General features: G+C 38.4%; 1 protein-coding gene across 1 annotated transcript in view; it reads right to left on the bottom strand.

Moving 5' to 3' along the window:
* Positions 1 to 15,590, bottom strand: part of carmil2 (capping protein regulator and myosin 1 linker 2) — a 197,408-nt gene extending 181,818 nt beyond the window's left edge. The window contains exons 1-2 of the mRNA XM_072547440.1: positions 15,551 to 15,590; positions 9,361 to 9,452 (exon numbers count right to left, since the gene is read on the bottom strand). Coding sequence (XP_072403541.1) covers positions 9,361 to 9,452; positions 15,551 to 15,590 — 132 coding nt within the window. The remainder of the gene's footprint in view (positions 1 to 9,360; positions 9,453 to 15,550) is intronic.
* Positions 15,591 to 21,520: the final 5,930 nt, after the last annotated feature.

Raw genomic sequence — 21,520 nt, 5'->3', positions numbered from 1 at the left:
CCAGAAACTTGGCTGTTCGTGCTACGTTCCCCTGAGAATCCATCACCCCCTACATTTTCAAAAACAGCATACTTGTTTGAAATGGGTGGAGCCACAGAAGACTCCTGCACTAGCTGCCTATGTCTCTTACCTTTCCTGGAGTTAACCCATCTATGTGACTGTGTCTGAGACTTCTCCCCTTCCTATAACTGCCATCCATCACATACTGTTGGTGTTGCAAATTCCTCATTGCTTCTAACTGTCTCTCCAACCGATCCATTCGATCTGATAAGATTTGCAACCAACAGCATTTATTGCAGATATAATCTGCAGTAACCCTTAAACTCTCTTTAAACTCACACATCTGATAAGAAGCACATATCACTTTACCAAAGGCCATTTTTGCTCCTTCACAATCTACAGACCCAGAAAATAACACCATCTTATTCCTCTACAAAACACTGTCCTAGGTTAAATTAATAGTTATGGCTTATATTTTAAGTTTAATCACAAGACATATCTCAAAAAACATATAATCAAGAAAGAACCCACTCTACTCACTACTGCAGACTTTCTGTAGGACATACTTAAAAACAATACAATACGCTTATCTGCTTCTGTGCTGTGGACTTCACCCAAACAGTTCCTCCAAGATCAGTTGTGAATTTCACTGTTTGCTAATTTTCCCAGATGCACTCCGATGTCCAGCGATACATGAATTCAAACAACAAAGGCAGTAACTGTGCAGGTTCACTGCTCTGTCAGTTTCTTTCTCTCTCTCTCTCTCCTGCACTGACCTCACCATGTGCTTCCTTTGTTCTTCTCCCTTTTAAAACTGCTGTTGTTTTGACTTTTTTTTCCAAAGTTCCAAAACAATGCAACAAGTTCCAAAACAATGCAGGTGTGTCCTTTTTCCTTAAGTTTGATTTTTCTCTAACTTCTTTACTTAACCATGAATGAAGTCTTCCCTTTTAGAATTTTTTCTTCACAATAGTCATATGTATTTATTGTGAGTATTTTGAAATATCCCTTTAAATGTCTGCCACTGTTATTAATTGATTTATCCTCTAGCCTAGTAAGTTAGTCACTTTAACTAGCTCAGCTTTCATGCCCACATAATTACCCTTATTTAAGACTAAAATACTCGTCTTTGATCCTCATCTTCTCCCTTGCAAACTCAACACAAAATTCAATATATTGTAGTTGCTGCTACCTAGAGATGCCTTTATTCTGAGGCCTTGAATTAATCCTTTCGCATTGCACAATACTGATTCTAGAGAATGCTGCTATAAGAAACTACCTTGAAAGCATTCTAAGAACTTCTTATCTAGCCTGTTGCTGCCAGTCTAAATTTGTCGATATGTATATTAAAGTCATCCATGATTATTGTCATTCCCTTATCACAAGTACTCAAAATTGCTTCCAGTATACTTTGTTCTTTATTGTGGTTACTAGCATTGTAGTGGTAGGCCACTCCCACTAATGACAAATTCATTCTGCTATTCTCTAACTCCATCCAAATAACAATTCTACATCCTAATCTCCTAAACAAAAATCATCTCAAACTATTTTGTTTGATATTGTACAAATATCACCCATGATTAACAGTGCCACCCCTCCACTTCTACCTCTTTTTCTAGTTCTCTTGAGTGTCATGTAACCCTCAATATTTTGCTCACAGTCCTTGTTATCCTGCAGCCATGTCTCTGAAGTGATTATCAGATAATATTTATTTACTTCAATGTGCAATATCAATTTGTTTACTTTGTTATGAATGCTACTTGTATTCAGACACGCAGCCTTTAGTTTTGTCTTTTGTTATCTTTGTAACAGCTTATGTTGATTGTTGGTGCATTCTTAGGTTTTTTTCCCAGTCTGTCCCTTCCTCATATTCTCTGACCCTCATTTCCCATAATACATTTTCTGTCTTACCTTGCCTAATCTTTTTTTTGACATTTCATGTCTTTCCACATTTGATCCCTTTCAGTTTAAATCACTATTTTCCTATGCAGTTTGCAAGATCACTGACCCCAGCACAGTTCAGATGTGGATCCAGTACTAGGGACAATGCGTCATGAGCTGGTTCTCACTTATCCCACGTCAGCCTTTTAAGCCATGTATTTATCTCTATACCTTGTGTCAAATTGCATATAGCTCAAGTTATAATCTGGTGATTTAACCTTTACAATTTAGACCCTAGCTTCTCATACCCTCTGTGCAGAACGTCTTTTTTTAATTCTACCTATGTCATTGGTACCACATGCACCATGCCGGCTGGAACTTCCTCCTTCAACTATAAGTTCCTCTCCATCCCTGAGCAGATGTCCTCCTGAATCCTCACACCAAGAAAGCAATAAAATCATCTAGATTCTCACTGTTGATGCAGAGGAAGATGCTAGTCACCCTCAATATGCTATCTCCTACTGTCTCCTCCTTACTGCTTGAATAGTTCCCAATATCACAAATTTCTAATCAGTTTGCTAATTTACCATGCAGAGCCTGTCCTCATCCAAACAGCCCAAGATAACCTCAATCTATTTGACAATTAGAGAGGATGATATGCATACCCTCTGGGTCCCTTTAAATGCTTCATTCACAATCAGACCCTCCTGCTCCTGATCACTGACTAAATCAGAAGACCCTACCCTCAGTGATGTGGCTTCCTCCTGATAGGAACAATCTAAGTCATTTTCCACCTTCCTGATGTGTAGCTGTCTCTGTAGTTGAGCTTTCAGCTCATAAACTCTGAGCTAAAGTTGCTTGAATTTCAAAGATAATTGCAGACATGTTTGCCATTGATCACAATGGTGTCCAGGAGTTCCCAAATGCTGCAGCCGTGACACGTCACCTGTTCTGCATTCCTTAATGAGTTTTAATTAATTAATAACAATTTAAACAGCTTGGAAACTTAAGAAAAGAATACACCTTAACCACTTATCGGATACTCAACCTTACAGTTAAACAAGAACCAATTGTACAGGGCAAGGAGGGTTGCAAAGTAAAAACACTTTCTTTCCCTCTCTTTCCCTTTACCAAACTCTCAACTTTTCCCTTCATTTCCTCAACTGTACTCATTTATGTTTTATTATCCTTCACATAAAACTGAGCTTTTGTTCTTGAATTTTATACACAACCAAGAATCTTGGCTAAGCCCCTCATAATTTTAAATGTTTCTGTCAATTCTTGATTTGCTCTTTGCAGTAGGCGCACGGAAGATAACTTACCTCTGGAATTAACTTATCAGCCTTCCATCCAATAATTTAAAACAGAGGTTAGGAGAAACTTACGCATAGTTCTCCAGCTGTAGTCTCACCAATGACAGATCTAACGACACTGACTTTAGTAGAATCCTGGCTAATCAGTTTCTTATTTTTTTCACCGCTTGAACTTCCTCTGAATACTGCCCAGAAAATTTCCAGGGAAAAGTCAGAGAATGGTACTTGCTAAATTGCTCTTGAGAGACCCAGCACAGATTCGATGGGCTGAGAGGTCTCCTGTATAATGTTTTATCTTACGCTAAAGGAATAACATTTGATGCCATGTATTAAACTGCAGGTTTCACAACATTTCATCTGAATTGCTGACTAACTTCAGAATATGTGCTGTCTAATTTTCCAGCACTAGGTCATGTAATGCCATATGTATTATAAAGTGTACCTTACAGTATCATCAGTTTTTTTATGATACATTCATGGTACTGCATAATATCTAATACTTAAGTCTACACAAAATCAGCTATGATCATGACATTTATCACTTGCAAACTTGTACCCTGTAGATCTTATTCCATTAGGTAAAAACAAGGACTGCAGATGCTGGAAACCAGAGTCTAGATTAGAGTGGTGCTGGAAAAGCACAGCAGGTCAGGCATTCAAATCTTATTCCATTATCCAAACCATTGATCTCAAAAATGTGTCCAACAATCTAAACACCAAAGTCTATGAACCATCACCAATGTTGATTGCCATCCTGAAATATGCATCAGAAGTTGTTGCTGTCTGACAATCATCCAATTTTGACTTCGATCCATGGACTCAAACCTTATACAGTTGTATGAGACAGGGTCTTTTCATTTACAAATTTGTGTACAGTACAGTCTGTTCTAATATAATGTGATTGTTCCATTCCTGTGTTATAAGACAATCATGAAATAGTAGCACCATTTAAACTAATGGGACCAGAATCTGGCTCTAGCCAGTACAGGTAAGGAAAGTTCACATTCTACAAATAATGGTCTAAATTCTTCAATTGCGTGATAGCCAATTCATGTTGAAGAAACGCACATTATAGCAGAACTGACTGTATCTTCCATTGGATCCATAACCTAAATCTAGTATGCTATTTAAACTGTTCTTAAAAGAACTATGCTGGCTATGTCGAATTAAGACCCATCTCTCAAGCCATCCTTCATTGTAGTCCTAAGCAACTTCCAAAAACTGAGTAATGATTAAAGATCTGTATATTTGACAGGTCTCACTGTCTTTGTTTAAAATAAAGCATCACTTTGATGCTGAACCTCCAGGACATGAGCACTTGAAAGCATTGGTGATGAGATTCACAAAATTCTTCAGCCAACTCTGCGAGAACCCAAGGGTAAAAGTTGCCATGGTGCAGTGGCCTACTAACTTGAACATTCACACATTCCTCAGGGTATCTTTTTTGTACTTTAAAGAGTTTTCACACTATTCACTTTTAAACATTTTCCTGAGTGTGCCCTTTTCTCACCTTTAGCTGTATTTTCTGAGACTATTTTCTTTACATGAAGAGAATTAGGGAAATAAAAAAATAAATGGCTCTTTACTGGTATTCTTGTCAAACTTGCAACCAATTGGAGACTGTAACACTAACTGCATGTGCTTTTGCTTAGGGTTCAAGTCATTCCTTTACCCTTGGATATTAAGAAGGTATTGCTGTAGTTAAAAACAAACACACAAGAAAAGCAAATCCAAATCATAGTGAATGAATGGAAAACTCTGTACATATCCCAAAAGAATTGTAGCTTGCTCCCTCCATTGTTAAACATTTTGCATTTTATACTAAAAAAAGTTAATCTTGAAACAGTATATTTGCTTCACAGTTGATTTTAAAAAAGGTAACCTATGAGATGTTGGTCATTTCTGTACTCTGAATTAAATCTTAATCTCTTCATTAACGTTATTACCAAAAGATTAAGTAGTCATTTATCTCATTGTCCTTCATGGAATCTTGCTTTGTACAGCAAGAAGAGACACTTAACACAATGTTAACTCTGCTTTCTCTCTACAAAAGCTGCTAGACCTTCTAAGTTTTTCCAGCAATGTCTCTTTTTGTATGACTTCTAGCATCTGCAGTTCTTTGGATGTGGGGGTGTACATATTTACTGCTATATTTTGTCAGACCACAAGAGTGACAACAATTCAAAGTATTTCAATAGCTGTGAAATTGCTTTAGGGCATCCAGTGTTGTGCAAGTCAATTTATAATTGCATATTTGATCTTGCCAGCTTTCTTTTCACATTATAAAAGTACAATGAATACTAGCCCACAACTGACTACATTTATTACACATTTGTTTTAACAACTGCGCATTATTGCATGAATAAGTTTATGCCTAAGTTGATATGGGTGACTATCCTTCATGTCCTTGTCTAATTTACTGCAAAATAAATTAAGGCTATTGGTTTTAATTTTATGATAGTATGTTCTACATTCTAACTACAATGAGCAAAGGAGTTTCTCTTGAATTCCTTGTTGGAATTGTTTAGTTTTAAATGCCCTACAAGTAGAAATATCGAAATTTTCACTATTATATCCTTCAGCGGTTTTTAAAAAAACTGTATTAAGTCATCTCACAGTTTTTTCTTTCTTAAGTGGAAAGAGTTTCACCCTGATTAGTCTTTCTTGATAATAATTACATTTAAATCCTGGTAATAGCTTTGTAAATATTTTTGCACCTCATCCAACACCTTTGTATTTTTTTTTGGAAGTTGGGACCAGAAATGTGCACACCACTTCAGATGTGGATTAATCAACATGTCATGCAATTTTAACATCCCCAGTTCTTCAATTTTGCCCCTTTAGAATGAATTAAAGTGCCTGCATGGCTCTTCTGATTTTCTTTTTAATTTGCTGTTGAGAAGCCCTCTTGATCTCCAAGCTTCCTGAAAGCATCTATTCCTATTGGTGAGGTTGCTGAGGTATTCAGAGATGCCAGCTACATCAGAAGCCCGGTCATTCTTCTTGTTTAGGTTGTGAGCTAGAAGGTGGTCAACTAAGAGGCTGCCTCCAGGAAAGTAAGTCCCCAGGTCTGGCTCACTGCGATGACAAGATCAGACCCCTAATTTGTCCTGCCGTCAAGGTTTTGAAATTTGTGACAAACTTCACTAGCTTTGTTACTTTCTCAATTGTTGCTTGCCAAATCTACTGAATATTTGAGCACATTGTTTTTATTTTTAATTTCCAATATCTGCAGTATTTTGCCTTTGCCTAAATTTAATATTTCATTTGAAAGACAACACTTTTCAGTATGGCATTTCTTCAATGCTGCAGTCGAGTGTCAGCCTGGAGTATGTGTTCAAGTCTCATGCAGGCTTTGCAACCACAACTTTCTGCCTCTGAAACAAGAGCACAACCACTGATCCAAAACTGGCACATTGCATGCATTTAAGAAGCTAACTGCTTGATTCAAAATAAGTGTTTTCAGTGATTTGCCACTAAACATTGACATTCATAATGCAATTTTAATCCAGCCATTTAAATAGTATTATTGTCTGAGGTGATCCGTTTAATTTACTAAAACATTAGCGGTATGGGATCCTTCAAATTAATACCCATCAATGCTATCAATAAACTATGAATGCTCTTTCAATTTAAATTTGTTTCAGAAAGCATTCTTAAAATGTTTGTGAAGTTAAAAAATATGTATCTAAATATTAATTATAGGGGCCCTTAATGAATACTTTAAAATGTCTCTGACAACAAGTTACATTCCTCATATCCATATGTGGTATTGCTTCAGGCTCAACTCACTCAACATTTTTTAATAATGGCCTGGGAAGAGTTGTCCAAAGGAATACGAAGACTGATTGTAACCAATCCCTATCAGGCTACTTGTGCTGTAACAGTTGAGTTGCTACTGAAATTTATGTGCAGTTGCAAGCATTGTTTATATCTGCATGCATGGGTTTTGCAGATAAAGATCTCCAGATTCAATATTGTAACACTATAGGTAGAATCAAATAAGGGAGATGCAAAGTAAGGGGTTAGGTCTGACTGTGACATGCTAATAAAAAATTAGAAGTCATAGGAAGTGATATTGTCACATGATCTTGCTTTTCCTTACAGCTTTGTGGCAAGGTATTTCTTTAAATGTTTTCCTTACTCCTGTAGTTTCTGAAAATATTCTTTAATGAGATTGAGGATATTATAAATATCAAGGTGTATTCGGTTTCCAAATAATTTGAGTGTGCTAGAGATAGAAGATAGATATTCAGACCCAGAGAAGAGTCCAAACCACATGAAACAGTGAGGATGTTGGCAGCTTCACCCAGTAGATTGTTTGAATGCCTGCATTTCAATCTGTCAAGTAAGTGTCAGACTGCTTCATGGCACTTTAGAAGTTTGAACTTCTTGCAGATAGAAGTCACTAAATTTTATTGCAAGATGTAGGAAAAGGGAGAAAGATGAAAATACACACAATATTTTCCAAGTCATTTCACTAAAAATAAACTTCCTCCTAGCATTCCTTACAATTCTCAGCTTTTGCCAAAAGCTCTCTGTGTAAATTACCATCAGAAAGTGGTGGCTGAGAGGATACTGGTGATTCATTTGTTTATTTTTGAGTGAACCTCATTTGTATTTGCTTCTAATCCTCCGCTTGCCAACTTCTATAAAGTTTTCCTTTTGCTCAGAGTGCACATCACCTAGCCTCAACCACATGTTCAGACTGGTTAAAACCAAAGCCTTACAAAGATTAAAGGTATAAGCTATCATGAACAATCAAACCTCAATATATGTTATTTGCACCACCAAGAGCTCTCAACGTTTGCACAGACCCATGTCACATATCTCACCACAGTGTACTTCAATACATGCCACTTAGCAGTTTGTGTTTCTAGTCCTTAATCATCTTCCAGATGCACAGTGCTTTTTGTTTTAAAAAATGAAAACGAACAATAATATTTCATATTAATGTTCCCTTGCCAATTTCTTTCCTGCTACACCACCACCACCTCCTCCTCCTCTTCCTTAGAATTAATTAATAAATTTTGTTTGCGTTTCTGTCTTAGGTACCAGTCATTTTCCATATTTTTGCTGTCATGTGAGACTTGATAGTTGTCCACCAATGCATACTTTAGGCAAAACAGTTTTTAATCAGATGGTAAGCATCTCTACTATTCCCTCACCTAAGGTACTGAGGCCAAATTGTATTATTGCTTAAACAGTCATGACTGAGATCACTAAACTTAATAGGTACTGGAAATGAATTTATGACCTTCATGCTTTTAATGGTTCATTTACTAAGGCTTTCAGCAAAGGTTACTTCTGCTTTCTTATAAAAGGTTTTAAATAGTAAATATTCTCAGAAGGCTATAGAACATAGAACCATTTAAATATTTTAAGAATTTGCAAGTAAAGTATCTTTTGGCTTCATACTGAATTACCATTTAATTGACAATTAATAACTAATGTTTTTGATTATGAAGTCTTTACATGATACTTCCCTCTAGTTTTATTTTCTGAATAGTTGCTTTTTGTTCTAAAGGTACTGAAGATGATAAGTATTAACAAATAGTAACCACCAACAAAGAACATAAAAAGAATATCCAATGTGAAGTTTATTTGTCTAATTGACAAGAACCCACAATATATTTTGTTGTGTACAACAATCAGTTGGATAGAACTAAGCAACAAAGCAGTGGGTGAGTGCTTGGTCCATCACTCTTAAGGTGCACTGCCTTAACATGGGATGTTAATGACTAATAATAGCAATAATAGAACACATTTTTCCCTTTCAATTTTCTTCAATCATTTATTAAAGGAAAGATTGTATACCAATGTGCAGCCCACTATTACCATTCCAAAATGGCCACTCCAATATAATTGAAACTAGACAGTAATAAGTTATTCAACTTGAAAAGGCTCCAAAGCTGAACCATATTCTTATTTTACCATTCCATACCAAGTGACAATGAAATCAGCTGCAGTCTCTCTGTTGTTATCCTGGAGATTGGTTAATGGAGTGCAGTATAAGACAATACAAACCTGTGACATTCTTATTCAATTTTGTGGAACTAATACTTTCTTAAAGTTACGGGAAAGGAAAAAAATAGTTTTGAATGTCATTATTCCAATTATAGATATGCATAATTTTTCAGAACAACCCACTCATTGATGAACATACCAATATTTTCTCTTCAGATTTGCACTTTGTTGTTAATTTCACTTTCTTCATAAATTCTATTTTCTTTGGCTGCAAAATTCTAGTTATGTGTTCTGTAAACAAAAAAAAAACTCTTTGACACATTGATGTAAGATCAGATTTGCCAATACTATGAACAACTTTAAACAATATATTACATTTTATACATATAATTTTGTGATTTGTTAGTTCAGGAGGAGAATGTGATCATTCAGCCATCACACCTATATCTTCACAGGGTATGTACCATTCCTTCTACCTAGTCTGAAGCATTAACAAAGATAAGGACCAATAGGCCCATTTCTGTACAGTTAATTTTTATTCACTCAAAAAAAATCAAGTTTGGCTGATTCATGTTATTTAACACTGTCAGAAATGGCTTGCCTCTTTTATTAAGTAGTGTCGATGGAACACTGAGACTTATCAGTTAATCTCTTGAAAGCTACTACGAACTGTAAGTTACATTTTGAAAATAATAAAAATTGTGAAATGACCTTCCAGCCTCCGAATGTGCAAGGGCATTAACCAACTAGGTTTATTTAGGTCTAATGTTTAGCCAATCACTAATCTGCAGTCCTGCGACAGTTGCCTCAGGTGAAGCTTTGATTTAAATTATTTCGTGGGGTGTGAGCATTGATGGCTGGTCAACATTATTGCCCTTCCCTAGTTCCCCTTGAGAAAGTGTTGGTGAGCTGCCTTCTCAAACCGCTGTAGTGCATATGCTGTGGGTTTGACCCACAATGCCATTAGGGAGGGAATTCCAGGATTTTGACTCAATGACAGTGAATGAACAGCGATATGTTTTCCAAGTCAAGATTGTGAGGAGCTTGGAGGGGAATTTATAGGTGTTCTCATGTTTCTGTTGCCCTTATCATTCCAGATGGAAGTAGTCATGGGTTGGAAGGTGCAGTCTGAGGATCTTTGATGAATTTCATGCAGTCAAGAGTGTGGTGCTGGAAAAGCACAGCAGGTCAAGCAGCATCTGAGGAGCAGGAGAATCGACTTTTCGGGCATAAGCTTCTCATCAGGAATGAGTGATGACCTTGGGGTGCAGTGAGAGATCCTTGTTGAGAGAGGAGGACAACCTCTTAAAGATGGGCATTCTTGAAAGAGGCTTTGCAGTAAGGTTAAAATCAACTAGTAGAAAGTGAAGACTGCAGATGCTGGAGATCGGAGTCGAGAGTGTGGTACTGGAAAAACACAGCAGATCAGGCAGCATCCAAACAGCAGGAGAATTGACATTTCGGGCATAAGCCCTTCATCAGGAATGAAGGGCTGAATTCAACTGAATTCCATGCAGTGCAGCTTGTATATTGTACACACACTGAGTTAATCTCTTTGAACCATAGTTTTTGCTGATAATCTCACAAATTGATGATAGTTCTCTATGGCTTGAGGTGAAACTCTGGAAATGGTATAAAACAAAAAGTGCTGGAGAAACCCTACAGGTGTATGTTCTATTCTTTCTGCGTAGCAGGAGCAAATTCACTTTTGGAACTAAATTAAATCAGATGAGCTCCATCCAAGAAGTCAAGTGCACAACGTGCTGGTGGCTGGGTATTCCCTCATACACTAAATATTAGATGAGTGTGACAGACAGATCTAGGTTAATGTCCAAAGTTATGGGCTCCATTAAAATGCATTGAGCTGCTTTGAGACACTGTCCCCATCAATGTCAGGGAAGGTGACCAAAAATTTGGGTTTGCTGTTATACAGCAAGGTTGAATTTTTGAAAAGGTAAGAAAATATTTGTCTCAGCAGGACAAGAGATAAGCATCACTGAGTTGTATGAATGAGGAAAGACTGGTGAACTATCAGACCTTGGCTAGGGAGATGGTAAGGATGCTGTAATTAATTTCAAGACTCTTTGGTTATAACAATAAAGAAACACACTTAAGGCCTTATTCCTGGCCAATGTTTAGTGAATATAAAATGTCTATGAATTGTTGGCACCAAGCACTTTTCTAATAGTATTTTAAAATCTTGTAATAGCAGCACCATTTAAACTAATGGAGCCAGAATAACTAACCTGCTTTAAAACGTCATGCCTTAGAAACTGTGTGTCAATCGCGTTACAGAGAATTTGCTTTAAGAAAACGCGTGTTATAGCAGAATGACATGTTAGCAGCATACGTTGTGGTTTTCCTACAAGAAAGCTGCTAGAGGCAGCCTTGTGCATTGTTACTAAGACTGTATTGTCAACGTTGTCTACATTGCTGTAAACCATCCACTTCCTGCATGCTACCAGAATTTCAAATTTGTTCTTAATGTACTAGTTCAACATCTACCGTGCTCTTTGATATTTTAGTTTAATGATGTGCTATAGTCTGGTTTAGCTGATATTTTTGCAATATTATTCTTTAAAGATAAATTTTTCTTTTTAAAATTGATTTTTCACCATAACTGTCCGTAAGTTATAGGCAGAGGGAAGCCCCTCTCAGTCCCAAAGTCACCATAAAAACTGGTGGGATTGATATGCAAGAGCTACTGCAACTGCACAATAAGGGGTTTTCAATTGATCAGGTATTTGTGGAATTTGTGGGCCTGGTCATAATCTTTCAATCCTCCTGAAATGCACAGGTGGTGTCAGAGGATTGAAAATTGAAGATGTACAAGATGGCACTGACAGAAATGTACATGCAGAGACCTGAAGTGACATGATGAGCTAAAAAGCCTCCTTTGTGCTGTAACGTAAAACATAGAACAGTACAGGCTCATTGGCCCTCGATGCTGTGCCAACCTTTTATCCTACTCTAAGATCAAACTAACCTGCATACCCTACATTTTACTAGCATCCATGTCACTTAAATGGCCCTAATGTATCTGACAATACTACCACTGCTGGTAGTGCATTCCACGCACCCACCACTCTGTATAAAGAACTTACCTCTGACAGCTCCCCCAAATCTTCCTCCAATCACATTAAAATTATGGCCCCCTTGTGACAGCCATTTCCATCCTGGGGAAAAGTCTCTGGCTATCCACTCTATCTATGCCTCTCATCATCTTGTACATCCCTCTCAAGTCACTTCTCACCCTTCTTTACTCCAATGAGAAAAGCCCCAGCTCCCTCAACCTTTCTTCGTAAGACCTGCCCTCTAGTCCAGGCAGCAGCCTGGTAAATCTCCCCTGCACCCTCTCTAAACCTTCCACATCCTTCCTTTAAAAGGTGACAAAACCACATTCCAAGTGTGGTCTAACCATTCTGTGAATCCAGCTCCACTTTTTGATGGAAATCTCTTCCACGTAACTCTGTGATTTTTAAAAAAAGTTTCTAGCTTTATACGAAGCTTATTTAATTTTTTTAAGTGTTCTGCTTTGAAGCAGTAATGTGCATTGATAGTAGTTATTAAAGATTTAAGTTTTTCCAACTGCTTCTAGGAAGCTTCTTTCATCTTCCTACACCCATTTATTCTCATTGGAGTAAAGAAGGGTGAGAAGTGACTTGAGAGGGATGTACAAGATGATGAGAGGCATAGATAGAGTGGATACCCATTATCTGAACTAGCTGGAGGTGTACCTTACTTTGATTCTGTTCTGTATAAATCCATTTCCAATCACTCTATGCCACTATGCAGCCAACATCATTGTCGAGTATTGCTACCATTGTTTTTCTCATTTTAATATATTAGACTACAAAGTGAATTGTTCAATGAAAGCCACAAATCTACACAAATTGCTGTGACATTCCTAAAAGGCAATCCTGATTTATATTGTCTGCTATTAATCAATGCAGTTTTTAATGTAATTATTGATACTGTTGGCCCTGCTCTATCAAGATATGAATAAAGGAAACTCTGCCCTGGATAGTGAAATGGATTTTTATGATTACACAGGATCTATAGCATAGAAACATACTATTTGGCTGAACAATTCCATGGCAACATTTATTTTCTTTAGGCTGCTCCCATCTTTTCTTACCTAAATTTAACATTATAATCCCTCTATTTCCTTCTCCCTTATCTGCTTGACCAGTTTCCCATTAATACATCTATACCACTTTTCAATTCTGTATCTCTGAAATAAAGCCTAGTGCTTGTGGAGGGAATTTTAAGTCATTGGAAAGGATTGCAGAGTACCTGAATGTGAGGAGCCTGGCATCTAAATCATGGCTGCAATGCAGCATGAAATTCATATCTCTGATCTTTAAGGTATGAACTGCTGCTGTTTTTCCGTTCACATCAGTTTCACTTAAATTAATTGCAGACTAATAGCACTCAATGTTCCCTCCAAATCACTGCTGCACACCACCACACCTCCTTCTCCTATTCACACATTCACCACTATTATAAACTTATCAAGAACTCATATTTTATATATCGGCTGTTAGAGTATACCAGTTGCATTCACAACGCACCTCACAATGTTTTTCTGAATGCTCTCCTTCATTTCTTTGAGGACAACGTCAACAGACTGGCACTAAGAGTAAGAGGCTGCTTGCTTATCCTCTTGACCTTCAAAGAAATAATGTTTTCCATCATGGAAGGTACTACTGTTAGAAATATCACACAAGATTTCTTCATCCCTATGGTTATCTTTTTTCTCTCACTTGTTTTTATCACACACTACATGACAAGCTGCAGATAGTGTTACCTCCTACTGCCTCAATTTTCTCTTCTTTCCTTTCATGCCAAAGCTGCACTTGTCTTTTTTTCATTTCAGATGCAGAGAATGTGGAAACTCAAGCAGGTGAGCTTTTTCAGCAAAGGCACAACATCTTTTAATTGGAGTCTCTCACAAGCATCTGCTGAAATGCTGGAATTGTCTGAACTTGAGATTAGGCTGCTCTTGGCGATCCAACAGACAGGTCCACAGGATCTAACAGAGCAGGTGCTCACTTCAAGGCACCAAAAGGGTTAATGACGGTCTACCAGATAATACTCGGTACAATAGACAGCCTATTGGTGAACTTGCAGATAATTTCATTAAACATAGAACTCAGGTTCAACATTTCTAGTGATTTAACTGCAAAACATGGAGATGCTTTCATAGAAACACGGACTTAGAGGTCAGTTTAATTAACTGTGACATTCACCATTGTGGGACCTCTGATGGGTTCTAACGATGCAAACCACTTATTTGGAAGTCCATAATACTGCAGCGTCAGCTTTCCCCACAATTTGAGATGGTTACACGTGTAATCTTGGCTTGAGAGGCCTTAAAGCACTGCAGCAACCTGCACTCTGTAGTTGCAGCACCTTCCCAGGAGATCAGCCTCTTTTGCCATATGTACACTCCCTTTCCTTCTTCCCTAATAGTATCATACACACAGCAGGGTCAGACTGCTACATGATATCAAGATGATGCAATCTGCAGCTATCCACATGGATAACCCTTGTTGCCCAATAACTAGCCTGGAAACTGTACAGTGCAATTTCAGTAAAAGCAATGCAAAGGTTTGCACAGGATCAAAGAATCATGACTCCTACAGAATCAAGAGACTTGCAGTTGGAAAGTGCATGAACTTCCATGTCGTCATAGTGAGACCTTGCTAATGTTCAAAACAGGGCGTTCATGAGCAAAATTCTGGCTAACACATTAAAATGTGGTTACACAATCATTATTTAAAAATAGTAAGTTCTGAGAATGATTAGATATATTCTAGTTCACAACTAAAAAATATTCTTCCTAAAAGATATCTACAATGTACAAATTAAATAATGTTTCTATACCCATTTTCCTTGTAAATTATTTTACAATAAATTGTGTATCCCCACTGTTGTTTTCCAGCATTCACACAAGACATGCAGCATCCTCCCATTACGGAAAATGTGGCCATTAAGTGTTGAATGGAACCCTCAAGTTGATCAAAGTGACAACAAAAGATTCAAGTTGACAATTCTGTTCCAGTTAATGTTTCATTAAAACATTTTTGCTTAGCTTCCAATGATATTCTCATGCTTCTATTACATTACATGTGAATGTGCTCCAGCTGTAACAAAACCAAGTTAGTTTTGTATTACACTACATGCCACTTTAGACTAAACAAATCTAAAACATTTAAATACTTTACAGGTGTTTTTTTAAGGAGTGAATCATATGCCGTATGCTCAGTCTCCATTTGCTTTGTTTCCAAGAGAATTATCTTGCACCAGTAAAATTGAAGTGCAGGGCTACTGAAGAGGATACATAAAAATGTAATTATTTAGGATTAACAAGAATCAAAAATTACCTTGCAGCTCTTCCGAAATATCTTGACAGTTAGCCGACATTTCTGCAGTAACAGCTTTAGTGATTATGCTGAGAAATTGAGACTACCAAATCGAAGCAGCAACACATCCTGCTGCAGTAACCACATTACACAAAGAGGAAGCAGCCCTCTTTGGAAATACAATAAAAGATCCAACAAGAACACCCTACACAATGTTATTGGTATATTTTAATAAAATGCATCCACATACAGCCATCATTGTTGTATTTAGCAAACATTTTAAACTACAAATACTAAAAGCTTCTAATGCAAGATGAAGACAGCTACTAAACTAAGTTAATAAAACAATTAAGCTTTATACAACTGTTAGCGGCATCTGTCCACATTGGCAATAAACACCACTCTGCCTTAAAATTAATCTAAAAACCAAATTGTTTTTTTAAAGAAATCTTCATTGTAGGAAATGTTCTTTCCTGAAACACCATGTGAAGTTTACCATATGACGCACAGCTTGAGCTAAGCCCATGACTGAAACAAAAGGGCAATTGTACAACAAAACATGGTGAATGGAAAGTAAAATATGTGGAGTATGATTGATACCTTGGGTATTGAATTGAATTGATTGTCATGTGTATCAGGCACAGTGAAAAGCTTTGTCTTGTGTGCAATACAGGCAGATCACAGAGTTAAGTAGCATAGATAAGTAAATAATAGGAAAACAGCAGCAAAAACACAGGTACCAGTATTCTAACAATAGTAGGGTAGAAACAGTTACGAAACCAGCTGTGGGGTGGGTGTGTGTGTTCAGGCTTCTGTATCTTCTCTGTAGAGGTTGTTAAACAAAAACATTGCCAGGGTGGGATGGATCTTTGAGAATGATGGCGGCCTTTCCTTGACAGCGGGCCTGGTAGATAGATTGTATAGATGGGAGGTTGGCCTTTGTGATTGTCCAGGCTGAGTTCACCACTCTCTGTAACCATCTCCAATCTTGAATGGTACAGTTGCCACACTAGATAGTGATGCATCCAGACAGAATGCTCTCAATGGTGCACCTATAAAAGTTGGCAAGAGTATTCACTGGCACGCCAAATTTCCTCAGCTGTCTGAGGAAGAAGAGACATTGCTGGGCCTTTTTTACCAGTGTGTCCACATGAAGAGTCCAAAAATGCTTGTTGTGGATGACCACTCCCAGGAGCTTGACACTCTCCACTTGTTCCACCTCTGTGCTGTTAATGTGTGTGTGTATGGGGGGGGGGGGGGGGGGTATGCATAATATCCCGCCGAAAGTCAATAATGAGTTCCTTGGTTTTGCCGGCATTGACAGCTGTTCTCAGTGTACCATTTCTCCAGGTCTTCCACCTACCTGTTTGTAGCGTGTTTCGTCACCATCTGAAATTTGACCAACTATGGTGGTGTCATCAGCAAACTTGTAAATGGCATTAGGCTGGTATTTGGCGACGCAGTCATGAGTATACAGTGAGTACAGTAGGGGACTGACTACACACTCGTGGAGGGGTCTAGTGTTGAGTGTTAGTGAGGATGAAATATTGTCCCCAGTCTTCACTGATTGTGGCCTGTGGGTCAGGATAGTGAGGATCCAGTTGCAGAGTGGGGCTTAGTCCAACATCACTAAGTTTAGTAATCAGTCTCGAGAGCATAATAGTGTCGAAGGCTGAACTGTAGTCAATGAGTAGGATTCTTATGTAGCTGATCTTGGTGTCAAGATGTTCTAGGGAGGGGTGAAGGGTAAGTGAGGTGGATCTGTTGGTCCAATAGACAAATTGGAGGGGTCAAGAATAGTAGGGAGGCTGGAGTTGATTAATGCCATGACCAGCTTTTCAAAGAACTTCATGGCCACCAAAGTTAGGGCCACTGGGCAGTAGTCATTGAGACATGCTGCATGAGTCTGCACAGGGATGATGTTGGCCCTCTTGAAACAGGCAGTGACAGTAGGCTGCTGTAGGGAAAGGATGAACATGTCCGAGAAGACCTCTGCCAGTTGATCTGTGCATGCGCTGAGTGCATGGCCTGATAGCCCATCTGGTCCAATCGCATTCCTTGGATTCACGTGAAGGATAACTGATCCAACCTCTGATGCAGTGACTGTTGGGATCCGTTCATCAGGACTTGTTGGAATAGTGTTACTGCCCACCAAAAGTCTGCTCAAAGCGAGCACTCTCTTTTGGACGACAGCTGTGAAATAGCTGTTCTTCAGACACTTAAATCAAGCTAGGTTTTTGAATGGCCGGGTGGGGGGGTTACGTCCTTAATGCCATCAGGAGATGTGGCGTACACATGCAGTCACTGAAATCTGCATTTTTGATCTGTTCACAGTAATTACATTATTGCAATTAATTATTTGGGAATTAGAGATCCATCTTCCCATTAACTATAAACTGTCTACAATATTCACACCATAAGATGAAGAATTTATATCTTTGTTAACCTTTTCACTACTGGCCTATCCCCAACCAGTGGTTCCCAAACTTTTCAAATGGATTGTTTGGGTTTCTAGTTTAGTTGAAGGCTAGATTGTTCAGCCGTGGTACAGAATGATGCCTACGCTGTGCTCCAATTTCTCTACTGGATGTGGCACTTACCTACTTAGTACGACATTTTGCAGCTCAATTCCCCACTCATAACCAATTATCTTTATCTAAGAGAGACGAAATCAATGGTCCACAGTGAACCCATGTTTTATAATCACACTCAATCTGATTAGAAATCTCCTCAGTGAGGTTGAAGGCACAGGATCAAAATATGAGGATAACCCATCGTTTGGAGCTTTGAAATGCCAAACACTATGCACAAAATGCGGTGATGGGCTTTTTCATGGTGACTAACATCCTGAATCCACCAGCGAGCGAGCTTGCCTGATCAAACACCAATTCAAAGATATTGAAATGCTGACTGGCAGGCTTCACAGAACAACAGGTATTTTTCGACTAAACGTCTGTGACCCAACTTGAGAATGCCAGCCAGAGAATATGATTGGAGCTCTGGCTGCAAGCCATTCGACAGCTGCGCCAATAAGGTGGTATTTAGTCAGAAGTGGGGAAAACAGATAGGTTGGGTGGGGGGCTATTTTCACGTGAACATCTCCCCCTCCCCATCAGTGTCCCTAGACTGGGAATTTCAGAGGCTCTCCCTTCTAGCCCCACCCACCAAATCTAGGTTGGGAAAACAAGATAATTGGGTCACTTGTGAGCTGAGGTTGTTAGATGACATTCAAGATCATGAATTAGTGGTAGGTTGGGAAGATTATCTAGAACATGATTGCTGAAGTGGCAGGAAGGGGCATGTATCTGACAAATGTCAACCTCCAAACTATTCCTGTTCCATCGACTTGAGGGAGGGGAACTTCTGTAGTGAGTCAATTTTCAGCAATTAGGCATGCTCTTCTTATATAGATAACCTTTTCTATTGAGTTGGACATCACTGCAAGTGTGAACAAATAAAACTACAGAGAATCTTGTCATGGGGGAAACAAACTCCCTAATCAATTGAAAGATGGTGAAATTAACAGAAGCATAATTTAAAGTGAGCACATCCAATGTTAAATCTAATATATTAAGGGAAAAATTAATATTGAAAATTTCCTGCAATAATTAAAATGTATAGCAAAAAACTCCACTTTTATCTTATATTGAAAGAATACTTGATGTGTATTTAGTTAAGAGTATATATATATATATTAGAATATTGACAGCTTAGATTTAGTGTCGTTCACTTTCACCACCCAGTTGTGACTTCATGTGATTCAATGCAAGTGACTGACGCTGCAGCTGCCAGTTTGAGAACTTCATGGTGGAGCAGCACAACTCGGACAGTAACCTGAACTTGAGTATATTTTTGACTCTGCTCAGCTTAGCACATTTACCTCATTGTTAATTTTGACGGAAATCTAGGTCTACACATTAGCTTCGTATTGTAAATATGTCGTGCTTGCATTTGACGCATTAACTATGGTTCTGGTCTACGTAATAGCACCACCTGGTGGCAAAGTGTTTTACGTGCATGTGAGGGACAAAAGTTGGAAACTTACACACTTTGTTCCGATAAAACAAAGTAAGTTTATGTAGCTCGCCAAAAAAATGGACTTAATTTAGCCTCATTTCTGCGCATGACAGTATAACAAAATAGATGAAAGTGAGGACTGCAGATGCTGGAGGTTAGAGTCAAGATTAGTGTGGTGCTGGAAAAGCACAACAGGTCAGGCAGCAGCCGAGGAGCAGGAAAATCGACGTATCGGACAAGAGCCCTTCAGGAATGATGAGGGTATAATGAAATATATACATTAGTTAGGCACTCATTTGCAATAAAAAGCCTCAAGAGTATGTAAAGTAGGTAAATGGAACTGTGGCACGTTGTTTTGTTACGAGCAACATTTACGAGCTAACACTTCAATTGTTGCATTTTCTGTCCAGCTGTTTTTTTTGTGGGGAAAGCTGGAAGTCTATCGACGCACAGGACCAGGTAGGCAGTCCAAACTAACCTGTATTATACATTTCAAAGATCAGAGATCTAAACTGATAGGTACAATCCCTATCATGAAAGGTGCACCAGTTCCATACATTTATTTAATTGGCGGACGTTGTAATGTATTACTTCAATTTTGTAGGAACAAATGCAATGCTTTTTGCAATTTTACATTAATTCTACTCCCCCCCCCCCTAATTTTTGTTCTCTTTTGCTGAATTCTAAAATTCTATCGATTTTCAGACTTAAAAGTTACCGGCACAGTGGTTAGCACTGCTGCCTCACAGCGCCAGAGACCTGGGTTCAATTCCCGCCTCAGGCGACTGACTGTGTGGAGTTTGCACGTTCTCCCTGTGTCTGCGTGGGTTTCCTCCGGGCGCTCCGGTTTCCTCCCACAGTCCAAAGATGTGCAGGTCAGGTGAATTGGCCATGCTAAATTGCCCATAGTGTTAGGTAAGGGGTAGATGCAGATGTAGATGTAGGGGTATGGGTGGGTTACGCTTCGGCGGGGCGGTATGGACTTGTTGGGCCGAAGGGCCTGTTTCTACACTAAGTAATCTAATCTAATCTAATCTAATCAAAACAAAAAAAAGTCTAACCCTCTTTTGATCTAATAGTATATTTAAGTTTCCCTTGTTAGCTCGGCACTCAATTTTCCTGATGAGAAATCTTCATCTTGAAGGAATGCATGAGCTATCTACTGTAAAAACCTTTTCATGTATTGTTCCAATTCACTTTAGTAAACTTCCTACTCAAACTTCACAATTGCCGTACAGTTTTAGAACTATTTTCTGATTAAATTACATCTTTTTCAAACATAGACTGTAGCAGTGATAGAATTTTGCACTATTTATTAAACATTTTTAAAAACAAGATTAATGAACCTTTTTCCATTGTACAGTACTAAATATAAGCTTGCGCATGGTTGGTTTCTCAATATATTGCTCCACAAAACCCTCGAGTATATTCGAGGAATTCTTCCTCCACGGCATTAGATTTATCCAGTCTATGTAGATTTAACTCCCCATGATTACTGCATTCTCCTTACTAGATGTGCTTCAAATTTCCTGATTTACAGCATCTCTGTATCATTGTTGTTTGGTGGCCCACCCTCCTCTCTGACCTATCAACTTCATCCCCACCCCCATCCAGCTATTGTACTCTTTGCAACCTTCTCTTCACCCCCACCCCTCTCCCATTTCTCTCTCCACCCTGGGAGGCTCCCTATCTTCAGTCCAGCTTTTGCCTGAAACGTCGTTTTCCTACTCTTGGGATGTTGCCTGACCTGCTGTGCTTTTCCAGCACCACTCTAATCTAGACTCTGTTTTCCAGCATCTGCAGTCCTCACCTTTGCCTAGTTGATTATAAACCACTCCTGTCTTTGCTCCCCCTTGCAGATTCTTAGTTCCAATCAAACCAATTTTACATTATTTTCTTTCAACTAGGGATCTTTGATTTTATCTCTTATCAGCAATACCCTACATACCTCATTCTCCTTTTCAGTTGTACCTT

This window comes from Chiloscyllium punctatum, chromosome 26, assembly GCF_047496795.1.
Source record: "Chiloscyllium punctatum isolate Juve2018m chromosome 26, sChiPun1.3, whole genome shotgun sequence".
NCBI classification, from domain to species: Eukaryota; Metazoa; Chordata; class Chondrichthyes; order Orectolobiformes; family Hemiscylliidae; genus Chiloscyllium; species Chiloscyllium punctatum.
This window is presented reverse-complemented; position numbering and strand designations above follow the sequence as displayed.